At 37.7% G+C, this 12,443-nt stretch overlaps 1 protein-coding gene across 2 annotated transcripts in view; it reads left to right on the forward strand.

The window, feature by feature from the left end:
• Positions 1-35: 35 nt before the first annotated feature.
• The window catches only part of HHIP (hedgehog interacting protein), a 94,257-nt gene continuing 81,849 nt past the window's right edge, over positions 36-12,443 (forward strand). Inside the window, exons 1-3 of one of the 2 annotated variants that reach the window (XM_008577931.1) lie at positions 36-990; positions 6,883-7,075; positions 11,661-11,817. In XM_008577931.1, the coding sequence (XP_008576153.1) occupies positions 709-990; positions 6,883-7,075; positions 11,661-11,817 (632 nt within the window). In that variant the 5' untranslated portion in view covers positions 36-708. The remainder of the gene's footprint in view (positions 991-6,882; positions 7,076-11,660; positions 11,818-12,443) is intronic. The other variant, XM_008577932.1, reaches the window with a different exon arrangement.

The following is a 12,443-nucleotide window of genomic DNA, read 5'->3' on the forward strand; positions in this document are numbered from 1 at the left end:
GTATGCTATACGAAGTTATTACGTCGCAGCCGGGAGGCCGCCGGGACCGGGGGGACGCGCTCGCGCCGGGCCGCCCCCTCCCCTCCCCCAGCCCGGCGGGGGCGCGCGAGCAGCGGTGACGTCAAGGGGCGCGCGGTGGCAGCACCTCCCCGCGCGCTAGTTAAAAAGAAGAAGAAAAGAGGGAGCGAAACATGAGAGGCTGTGTGAGAAGCTGCAGCCGCCGGCAGAGGAGACCTCAGCATCATCTAGAGCCCAGCGCCGGCCCTGCCTCCGCCTGCCCCGCCGCCGCCGTCGCCGTCTCTGTTCCTGCTACTGTCTCCCCTAAACAGCTCCCGTTACACGGACAAGTGAACCTCTGTGACCGTCTTCTCCTCTTCTTCCTCCTCCTTTTCCAACTCTTTTTCCCACTTCCCAGCCGCAGGAGAAAGCCCCTAACCCAACTGACACTGGCACAGCTGCAAACGGTGTCATCTGAACAACTTGATCTTGCTCCTGGGGCTCCCCTCAGGCATTGGACCCATCACCTCGGCTTTTATTTTTCGCAAAGTTGCATCGCTCTACATATTTTTGCCCCCGCCACCTCCCTCGGCCTCTCGAGTGCCCTGCAGCTCCGCAGCCTCCTCCTGGAGCTGCGCCCTAGTGCCCCTGCCGGGCCGTGGCGTTCCCCCCCAGCCTCCCGCGCCCAGCCCCTGCTGCTCCGGGCAGACCATGCTGAAGATGCTGTCCTTTAAGCTGCTGCTGCTGCTGGCCGTGGCTTTGGGCTTCTTTGAAGGGGATGCTAAGTTTGGGGAAAGAAGCGAAGGGAGCGGGGCGAGGAGGAGAAGGTGTCTGAATGGGAACCCCCCGAAGCGCCTGAAAAGGAGAGACAGGCGGATGATGTCCCAGTTGGAGCTGCTGAGTGGGGGAGAGATGCTGTGCGGTGGCTTCTACCCTCGGCTGTCCTGCTGCCTGCTGAGTGACAGCCCGGGGCTGGGGCGCCCGGAGAACAAGGTAGGCACTCACCGGCCTCACAGATGCGGACTTGGCATCCTGGCTGGGTGGGGTTCCCTGTGGCCCTGGCAATGCTGGTAGCTGTAAGAAGGGCAAAACTTGTTTGGGGAGTTCTTTTAGTAACTTTTCTAAAGCGCTAACGTGATTGCGTTGTGTGTTCCTCTGGGCTGCGCAGATACCTCTCCCGCCCCGGAGTCTGCGGTGGGGATGCTGTGCAAACTTGCCGGTCTCAGAAAAGAGACGCTTCTGTGGTACCCGCATCCTGGGCTGGGTACATATTTTAGAAGAATTGCGATGAACAGTGTGTTTTGGATCGAATCGGGCATTGGCTGCGGTGAAACTGTAAATTAAGGTGGCTGTGGTTTCCGGCTTATTTTTCTAGGGTAAAAAGATTTGTGCAGTTTTCTCCACGTGCTCGGTTAGGGAGAGGATTGATCGTAGAGGACGTTGAAGCATGGTTGGTTTATGATCCCCAGCCCCGTCAGAGGGGGTTGTCTTGTATTACATTAGTTAAACCAGCGAAGAGGAACTTCTGGTATTCCGGTTAAGAACCCCAGAAATCGGCGAAAGATTTTGCTAGGGTGTGTTTATCACATCAAACTGAGACGATTCTCTGTCATTTTGTAACATAAATTCAGGCTTTCAGTGTAATGAGTTGTCTTAGAAGATCTTCTCTAGGAACTTGTTTTAAGAGTAATGACATTTACATTTTCCTTGTGTTGATAAATTTAACCAAATACGAAAAGAGTGTTCGTTGAGTGTAAAGATAGGTTTTGAGCTTGCAGCATCTTTCTTGCCATTGGATACGGTAATGTGTGGTATCTACTGTACTCCAAGGAAAGACTGACGGACCACGTCATTAACAATCTCTGCACGTGAAATAAACAATCAGGTGTCTTTGCTCTCCCTCCCTTTCCCCATTTTAGGTTTAATTAAGAATTCCTCTGTTACAACACTGCAGTTGTCAAGGTCTGAGAGACTCTTGGAAAACTTGTGCTTCAGTCTTGCTGGCCCAGGCATAAAAAAAAAAAAAAAAATACCCAGGCTGAATCTAATTTTTATGCTCAGTTCACGGTAGATTTCACTCTATTCTCATGTAAACAGCTTCTACGAATCAACATATGTGTCTGGGTGGTATCTCTCACTTTGTTTTGTAACAAAAAGCCATATTGCATCATTTAATTTGCTCAAGTCATGCAAATAGGAAAAAATCAATAGGACAAAAAGGGGTCGACTTATCCTCCTCCCCACTAAACTGCTGCCCACACACAGAGTCCTGTTGCTTATGGCAAAAGAATAACAACAACACCATTGTATTTGTTAGTTGGTTCACTAATGGGTGAAACTAGAGAACATCATTCTCTTTCAGTCCCCAGCTCTGTCCAAATGTTCATGCCTTTTGAGGGAGCATTTGTCCAACTCCCTCTATTCCCAGATGAGTGAGAACTGTCTTGCTGCAGGTTTTCAGCTGCAACTCTCTCTTTATTCTTACCATATGCAGCAGTAGTCTGAGATTCAGGGGACAAATATTCCAGCATTTATTCAAAACAATGTCATTAAGCTCCTGTGTTGCAATTAAGTTACAAAATAGCTACATTCAGATCATCTTAAAGGTTTTACTAGGAGCCCTAAAGAACCAGGAAATCCAGAGAAAGGTTTAGAAATACAAGTATTTGCCATTAAGTCTCCCAGTGTGCAATGTATTCCGTGAGTATACTGGTGATCTGGAGCCCCCTGCAATACTGAAGTCTTCCAGGAACATGCGGAATGAAAACTTTACTCTTAACTAAATATAGTGGAGAGAAAGGGAGGGGGGATGGGATTCAGGGGAGTTATAACCCTTAAGAGAAGTTATGTAATTTTTTTAAATAAATCATTCTTTAGCAAGCTGAAGCAATCTGCCACGTTAGCTATCCATATTCCTTTCCGTTGTGCATGCTTCCAATCTCCCACAAACCCCTACTCACTTGGAAAATGTGTCTGAATTAAATTTGGTACACTAGACTTTGCTGGTTCCATTATAAGTGGTTTATAAACCAATACTCGAATTGTTCAAAACAAGAGATTTGATATGGCTATGCATATGCATTCTTCACCTATGTTAGTTCTCAAGTTTTAAGTTTTTAAAACATGTTATTTTGTAATAAACTTCAGTGTTCCCCTTTTTCCCATAAGCCTTACTGGATTATAATATATGTTAGGGTCTTATTTCATAATGTGTATACAGGAAAGATGATGGCTATTTGAAAGGGCCCTTTTTTGTTTATGAAAGAAGAAAAAAAAATTCCCCAGAAAGATTTCTGCAACTTTTCAAGAAACTCCAGTAGTAGCTTTTTCCTAAGGGAAGAAATTTCTTAGACAAAACAGATAGAAGCAAACTAGGTAGGAATACTGAGCATGCTCAGCTATGCAATCAAATCCAGTTTCTAGACTAACAAATTTTCTTTAATGAACTAGCATTCAGTTCAGTTCTTAGCCATGATATTATGCTTTTATATTTTAATTTTTTGTGTATATTGTAATAATGTCATGTATTGTAATGAGATTGTTAACTGCCATTACAAATAAGTACTGACAACATTTAGGAAATTATATTGTCATGGCAATATTTTTGCAGCTCTTAGGTACAACATGCTAAAAGGATCTAATTCCCATCAGCCAAATTGAATCCACAACCAACTGAAATACCCCCATTTCTGAAACTTAACTTGTAGCAACGGAGGCATAGAAGTTCTCTCTACCTTGGGTGGTTTCACAGCCAAAGCTGTCAAGGAATGGGTGAAAAGTAATTGTTTTCAAGTGTGCCCTTTTACAATCATTTGTTTGCTCTGGCTCTTTCAGGGACAAAGGCTATTGTTGAACACATCCAACTAAACAAATAACTCATCCTGGGGTCCCTTTAACAGCTGCCTTAGTACAATGATCTATTTACATATTAGCCTAAAATTGAAACTGAACTCTTTAATGACATAATCCAGCACTATAGTGCAAAGACGCATGTGTTCTACCCAACAGCTGAACAACCTTGTAGGCATATGATTTTTAGAAATAACTTTCTGTGTACCAAGTCATCTTAAGGAGACATCTTAATATACTGTTATGTATTTTCTCCTTTTGTCCCCTTACCGAACCCATGTGGGTGCCTTTTTGCCCTCTTTGTTTAGTTACTTGGTAAATAAAGAGAAATACAGAAGGTCTCTGTCACCCGTTTTACTATTTGTTGATAAGCTATAGTTGTAGGCCATGCTTTACTGTGTATTCCAGGATTTATTTTACCTTTCTTCTATTGATTTTACTTTCATGTGACTGAAGATTAAAGGATGACCTGCCAGATGTTATGAATTAGTCAGCAACAGCCACAATCATTACTAGGCATGCTGTAATAATGTTTCGAAGTTTTACATGATTTCTAAAGTATATTTAGTTTAAACCACTATAATTTGATGGTTTCATATATGGCTTTTAAAAATCGAAACAGGAAATTAGCTTAAATTTCTTCTTAAGATTAATGGCATTGTCAGACATAGAGTTAAGGACCTATATAGACACAGACACATAAGCAAAAAAGAAGAAGAAATTACCCTATACACACCCATACTCAACTGTCTAAAACAGTGTTGCAGCTTTAGCTGAGTCAGTTTAATTGACTTCAGTAAGACTATTGGTTCATTGAAACCAAAGCCGGAATGATGGCTCTATCTATCTTCGAATAGGTATTTACACTGCAGACCTCACACAGAGCAAAATGTTACCATCCTGCTGGGCCGGAACAGCATGAAACTTTAAAAAGAATAATATTATACTTGATTTCAGATAATTTATTGAATCCTATTTCTGAAACTTTTGATGAGAGATCTTGTGGCCAGGACACATTCCAAAAATTGTAAAAGACAAAATTCTTTAGGCACTATAATCAAGCTCTTCCTGGACAGCAGCTGGGAGAGTATATGGGGATAATTTTGTTTCAGCTGTAAAAAATGGAAGCATGCATATTCTCCATAAAACCAGAGGTTTTACATTCTAGTTTTTCAGCCAGCAAAAGAGGTGGTTTCAGCATCCTGCAGTTGTTTTGTTTTTAGTGGACTGCTCTATGATAAACAAACAGAACAAAGTTGAACACTATTAATACTGAATAGATCTGGTGAGGTCTGCCAGAGTATGGACAATAAAAGACATTTAAAACATTCTTGGAATGCAATTCTAAGTGTCTGGTGTATGTTTCCTTTTAGAAAACTTTAACGATTTAAGCAATTGTCATTTAAATAAATTGATAAAAATAAAAATGCAAATATAACTGTAATTAATAATAACTTTTCTGAATATTATAGTTAATAACGCATTATATATTTTTTCCAAAACAGAGTAACTTCTATTGGACATTTAAACACTGCATGCTAAAATTTTAGCATGCTTGTATTCAATGATTTTTTTAGTTACTTTGCTCTTTCAGATCCAAATTTTTGTGATCACCTAGAATATCATTATCCTGAAAAAGAGGCCATATCTTTTACTCAACTTGTGAATGAAATATTTGCTTTATACAGTGATCTAGAGTTTAAAATGTTATTTTTAGTTCCCAGTTATAAAGAAATAAGTGTAAATATAGTTAGGTGAATTGAGAAAAGTTTTAAAATTCAATCCCATTATGTTTTATTTAGTATGAAAAATCAATGCTTCATTTAGACAGCACTATATTTCATGCCTCAAATATTATGTTGATATTGTCTTCTATAATTTTACAGGAGCTCCTGAAGTCATTTTCTTCAAGTTAGTACTGTATACCAAGATCTGTTCTATCTACTCATTACTGACTTCAATCAATCAATAACTCCCAAATTGGTCTTATTAAAATAAAAGACATACTGTTGTAAAACAATGATAAAAGTATGCCTGTTTTCATTAAAATTCACTAAATACTATACCAAAGCACTTTCGTTAAACTCTTGTGTTTATTCATGCATATAACATACCTGAGGAGTTAGTTAGAAAATTTTTCCTGGCTAAGGTATAATGAATAATAAAAATTGGTCTTAAACCTGTTTGATTCAGCTTGGGGTATTATTTTTATAGGATACGAAAAGCAGATATTTCTCCAATGTAGAAAACTTTCCCTATGCAGTATGTAGATTGAAAAACAGTTGAAATTTTAAAAAATGTATTTTAAGTACATTTTTGAGAATATTATATTAGGAATTTCAGGAATGAGATAGGTTTTTTCCTAAGATACAAATAGATCATGTCTTGAAAAATTCTGCTTTGCAACAGTTGGATAAAAGTATTTAGAATTTTAAAGTTAAATATCATTCAATATATATATATATATATATATATATATTTTTTTTTTTTTGCCTTTTTTTTCGTGTCTGGCAACGGACCGCAACCCTCAGTGTTGCGCCCGTACCGGACCGGGACCGGCAACGGGATCGCAACCCTCAGTGCTGTGCCCGCCCCTCACTCAGCCAGTGAGTGGGAACCAGTCTGTATGTGGGATCCGAACCCTCGCGGGAGCGCCTCCACACTCCCAAGCGGCGCACTGTAGCAGTGCGCCACCGGGCCAGCCACAATCTATATTTTGAGGCAGAAAAAAGTGATAAATGTTTAAAGAATCTAAATACAATTGTCTTTTAATTTTTCACACCTGAAAGACAGGTTAATAGACTTTGCTTTGCAGGGTAAGATGCAGTGTTACACACCCCCATCCTTTGTTCTTCCACCCTAGCCTCAGGGACTATTTGTATCCTCATCAAGACATTCTATATTGTGACAGTAATTCTTGTCTGAAAACTTCATTGACTAAATTAGACTTTTCTACTTATGTGATTGCAGAAAAAAATGACTAAAATTAACGTCACATAACTGCAAAGACTTTTGTTTCTAATTTATGGCTTTCAGATATTTTCTGTTACCAACAACACAGAATGTGGGAAGTTACTGGAGGAAATCAAATGTGCACTTTGCTCTCCACATTCTCAGAGCTTGTTCCACTCACCTGAGAGAGAAGTCTTGGAGAGAGACCTAGTACTCCCCCTGCTCTGCAAGGACTATTGCAAAGAATTCTTTTATACTTGCCGAGGCCATATTCCAGGTAAAAAAAAAAAAAAAAAAAAAAAATGCGTAAGTTCGATAAACCACTGCAAGATATCCTAACAAGATACCTGTTCTTGAATGCTTGTTTACGAGGGTTGTGAAATTTATCTTGCCTTTCTAAATACCTATTTATTTCATTGTTAACCTTTCTAAATTTATAAATTTTATTGCTGCTACAAGGAGTACTGTAATTTCAATCTACTAACAGTATTCTGGTTTTGTTGAAATGTTTTACATTTCTTGTTACTGATAATGTAGTTAGTAATCTTTGTAAAAGCTGGATCAGTACAAACTTCTTGTTGGTGTTTTCTTTATGCATCAGCATCAATATCTCTTCTATATAGCTGATACATAATTGGAGAATGCCACGGACTATTAAGATATTTCCTTAGGTAAATATGATTAGGAATCCCCAAAAGTAACACCTTACAAAGCACTTTCACATGTAGTGACTAATTTGCTCCTAAAAAGTCCTGTGAGGTAGGTAGAAAGAGCTAGTCCTCTCCATTTGACAGAAAGAAAAACTGAGCCTCAGGAGTAGTGAAATGCCTTAACCCAAGTTGTACGTGAGAAGAAGGTGCTAGGATAGGTAAACAAGTTCTTATGCATATAATGTCACAAATATACCTGGTCATTATCATATTTTGGACTCTAAAAAACAATATAGGTTCTTGAGAATTGATTAATTTTATTATCAAAAGTTTGTAAACCTCGGTTGTTGTTGCTTTAGTTGGAAGAATCAACATAGAAGAAGAAAGAATTTAACAAGAGAGACTGTTTAGTTAGATAAAGTCACACTTAAACAAATCTACTGAAGTTAATAGTTTAAAATAGTATTTAAGGAAAAGACAACATTTAAGAACTGTAGCATGCACTTGGAGAATGTTTTTTAACTGCTATGTACATTTTGCTTTTTTCTCTGACTCAGAAAAGTGTACATTTTTGCATTTTTTTAATAGAACTCTCATGATAACCTAAAGAAAACATTTTGACCAGGGTTGCTTGCTCCGTTTGGTATAGCATAGTATGTATCTAAACTCATTAAATGTGAAAATATTATCGTCTTTAAAAACTACGGCAGTGTTTCTGAGACCTCTCTTAAGAGCCAGCTGTTTCTTCGTCTTTTCCACATTCCCCAAAGCAAAAACTGGGTCACAGTTGCCTAGATGGCCTGCAGAGAAGTGATAACAGATTAGATACCATAAAGGTTTGCTGCAAACTTCAAGTCTTGAAGGTCTGTCTTTACAACTATAAGTTGAAAGTGATATCAACACTTAGCATTTTCATTTACCTTTATCTGCTTTAGATAAATACAACAGGCTAGATGTGGGGACTCATCTGTGGGGGTCTCTATATATTTGAAGTTATTTTAGCTTCTAAAAGAAAACAACAAAAAAAGCAATATCCACTGAAAGAGCACAGCAAACAGCTCAGAGCCAGCACTGCAAGCACCTCACTCCACAGATCAACATACGTGGTGACAAATGACAAATTTATTTTTCTACAAAGTTTGTATATATGTAAAACTGCTGAAGTGCATCAAGATGTCAAGTGCTTTTGGTGGCCACCCAGGCTGCCTTGAAAGATAACCAGATGAAAGCTCCCACTCTAGAGGTGAATGGAGCAGCAAGGGTGCTTTCCAGAGACTCTGGAAGGCTTTAGCCACAAGCGGAGGGGGCTGCCCCTGTGTAAATGCTAATATAATCATTCTAAATACTTGTCCCAAAAGTGAGCTGTAATAACACACTCTTTGCATTACTTATGTTAATCGATTTATTAGCAAGGCAGATCCTTGGCATGTAGGTCACCATTTCCTAAAGTATGATGAATAAGATAGTAATCCTCCCCTCAGCCCCTGCCCCCAGCACACAATTGTCTTTAAAATTCTAGAACACTAAGTTTTGGAAATTGCTATAAAAGCATATTTGTAATAGTTTCATCTTCTTAAGTCTATTTAATAATATGACTTACTTTTTTCTGAAGTTCAGAATTGTGGAAAACAGCCACTTTGTGATTTATTTTTATGACACCAATCAACATATTTTAACTGCCCTCATTAATAACCTCATCTTTCTACAAATGAAAAACTTGAAGAGTAAAGTACCCTAAGGGATGAATTTTGCTAAAAGAATACAAATGCTGAAAGGAATTGGGAGACAGAAAATAATTCCAGAGACATCTTCATTTTTTTCCTATTGCCCAATACATGAAGAAATAAATATATAAATGTTATAAGCTTTTGCTTCACCTTCATGGCTTTAAGGAAGCATGGTCCCTTTAGAATATTCATATACTTGAAAGATAGCTGCTTTCTAGAAATTTTAGTTTGGAAACAGCCATGGTCTGCTTATTTTCCTCAAAATGGGAAAATAAATTAAAAAGCAATGTAGTGAGCATACACTAGAGTTTTATTAATCATAATATTCTCCTGTTGCGAATTTACATAGGGAGGTAAATTCTCAAAACTTCTGAAAATGCCAGAATTACACCAAAAACATTCAGGAACTCTTTGCTCAACTCCACGGGTCTTTTCTCCTACTTGAAGGAGAAAGGTAGATACTGTTCACTGAAAGACGGTAAAGTGAGCTCTGCGGAAAGCATAGCAAGGGAAGTCCATTGGCCTTGTTTCTTCCTTTATATCCTATCATAATGATTTTTTTGCACTCTTAGACCACCATCTGCAGTAGGTTATTGTAGTGTGAAATTCCTGCACACAATTAGTTCAATTGGTTTAATCCTGTTACTAATGAGGCCAAGGTCAAGGGTTTAATTCCACTGAGTTTCTCTAGTCCATGGCCAAGCCTCACCCCACTCAGACATCTCACACATGTGCCTCATTTGTCCCAAGAAGAGCAAACCAGAGGAAATACATCAAAATGCACTACCTCTACTAGAAAATGCTCTTGAGTACAGTCCTTAATGCTTGTGGGTCAGTGGCTCTTTTTCTTTTTTTTTTTTCTTATCATGATGAGAAGCACATTGAACGAAGAAAACTAACTTTCCTGTAGAATACATGCTGGGAGAAAAGAATGAAGAACACTCCACACAGAGGATTTATTTTATATGTCAGTATTTGATAGAATGCTTTGTGGTACAGCAGGACTAGGTTCACAATCCAGTAGAATAGTTACAGATCCAAGATACTTGATAAATGACGAGGAGTTAAAAAATATATATACAGCAGTTGAAATACTCAGTGCATGTCCATCATTAGTAGACCCAACGCGATGATGATCTAGGGCAACAACCATTATGATGATCTAGAATGAGCTAAACATGCACCTTCAGTGTATTCTTCTAAACAAAAGGCACCACTAGGTAAATTACATCTTCCCTGGCAATAAATGTTAATCCTGTGCCCTGAAACCAGGTCCTTTTTAGCTCTTCACAGCAAAATATATCTTATTCATCATTGTCCACTGCAAAATAGGGTCATTTAAGGTAAAGACTTAAAGTATCAGCTGTTTCAATTCAAATATCATGATTGTAAGAAAAATGTTCATATTTTTATGTAAAAGTTGAGCTGGCTCCCTCCTTTCCACTTAGATTATTTAGTTTGTCTAGATTCTGTAAGAAGCTAGAAGTAATTCATTGTTAACATTCTGTATTTGTTTTTAATTTGCTGAGAGAGCATAGTACCTCTGGAGCCACAAAGTTTATAAATATGTGGCCATTAATGTTCAGGTATTTCTTTGAAAATGATTTCTTATTTCCTATTGTTTGTCCCCAGCTAATAATTCCTTATAAAATGGTGTCAGCCACCAGCATTATTCATTAATTTTCCCTTAAGGTGGTATTTGTTTACAGACTGTAATGCTGGAATACACAGATTTTTTTTTTTAAAGCACACTTGAAATTTCTTCTTAATTGCATTTTGAAATTTTTCTGTGACCCTGCAGACAAACATCACATTAAAGCAATTTCTCATGAGAAGGGGTGAAGGGGAGAAATTTGATAAGGAGCATAAAGAATAAGTATGATTTGTAACAATGAATATGCTAAAAAATAAATTTTAAAAATAAATAAAATTTGTTGGAAATGTCAAAAAAAGAAAAAAAAACAATTTCTCACTCACACATGTCATTAAAATATATCCATAGTATGACGGTCTTTATGCATGCATAATATTGGCATGGAGATCTTACCACCTGATGGTTAATACTTCAAAGATGTGAGAGATGCATACTTCCAAAATAAGATCTGGCCCAAAACTGTGCAAAAAGTTTGATTTTTCTTCTTTTTACCTCAAAAAGACTTGTTTAGCAGTCTTAGGCAGTTTTTATCTGAATGCTTAGCCAAGAGTCAGTAACAAGATTAATGCTGGGTTTATATTAGGTGTATTTCGTAGGAGCCTTTTAAAAATATTCAGCACAATTCCATCTCACTTAAATTAAATTATTAAATTATGGTTAAGGAAGAAATGGAAATCCCAACCTCTCAATTTTTTTTCTTTTAGTCTAGTTTTTCCCCAGAATAGTCATATAGTTTCTAAAAATTCACTTTTCCCATATTATGTCTTTCAAATGACATGGTTTTACTATGACACTAAATGTTTCTAATGAGTCTCTTTACATTTTTTCAAGGTTTTCTTCAAACAACTGCTGATGAGTTTTGTTTTTACTATGCAAGAAAAGATGGTGGGCTGTGCTTTCCAGATTTTCCAAGAAAACAAGTCAGAGGCCCAGCATCTAACTACTTGGACCAGATGGAAGAATATGACAAAGCAGAAGAGATCAGCAGGTTCATAAAGATAAATGCTCTTTAATCTTTAAAAAAAAAAAAAATCCCAACTGACAAATCTTGTGGTTTTGACAGTGAATCAACTGTCTGTGCTTATGTTCAGCAGCTCTATCCTCCAGATGCTTTATTTTTTTTTCTTTTTTGCAATTTGCTTCTTTAAAGTCACAGCTTAAATGCTTTTAATACTTAGGCTACTAATCTTATATTATGAGCTTGGCTTCTGTATGTCTCATGTGAATTTTATGGGTATGGTTTTAAACTTGCATTTTATGATTGTTGTTAGCTTATGGTGCTGTGGAAATATTCAGCACAATTAATATTAGCAAATCAGATTTTTATAAATAGATCTCAGAACTTTCTCTCTGATTGCCTTTCTGTAAGGTTTAATGATTGTGAGTAAAAGCTAAGTCGCTGAAAGAGGAGAAAATGAGCTTATGAAATTTTAAAATATATTTATGTGTTGATTCTCTCTTTTACTTTTGATAGAAGGCTGTTTTTGTTGTTTTCCATTGCAGAGATTTTAAAAGAATTACTTAGAAGAATCATACTGTGACCCTTGGGTTAGCAGCACTTCATGAATGTCAAAATCATTGATTGCTAGAGGAAATATGTTTTGAAAAGGATGC

This window comes from Galeopterus variegatus, unplaced genomic scaffold (assembly GCF_000696425.1).
Source record: "Galeopterus variegatus unplaced genomic scaffold, G_variegatus-3.0.2 Scaffold1606, whole genome shotgun sequence".
NCBI classification, from domain to species: Eukaryota; Metazoa; Chordata; class Mammalia; order Dermoptera; family Cynocephalidae; genus Galeopterus; species Galeopterus variegatus.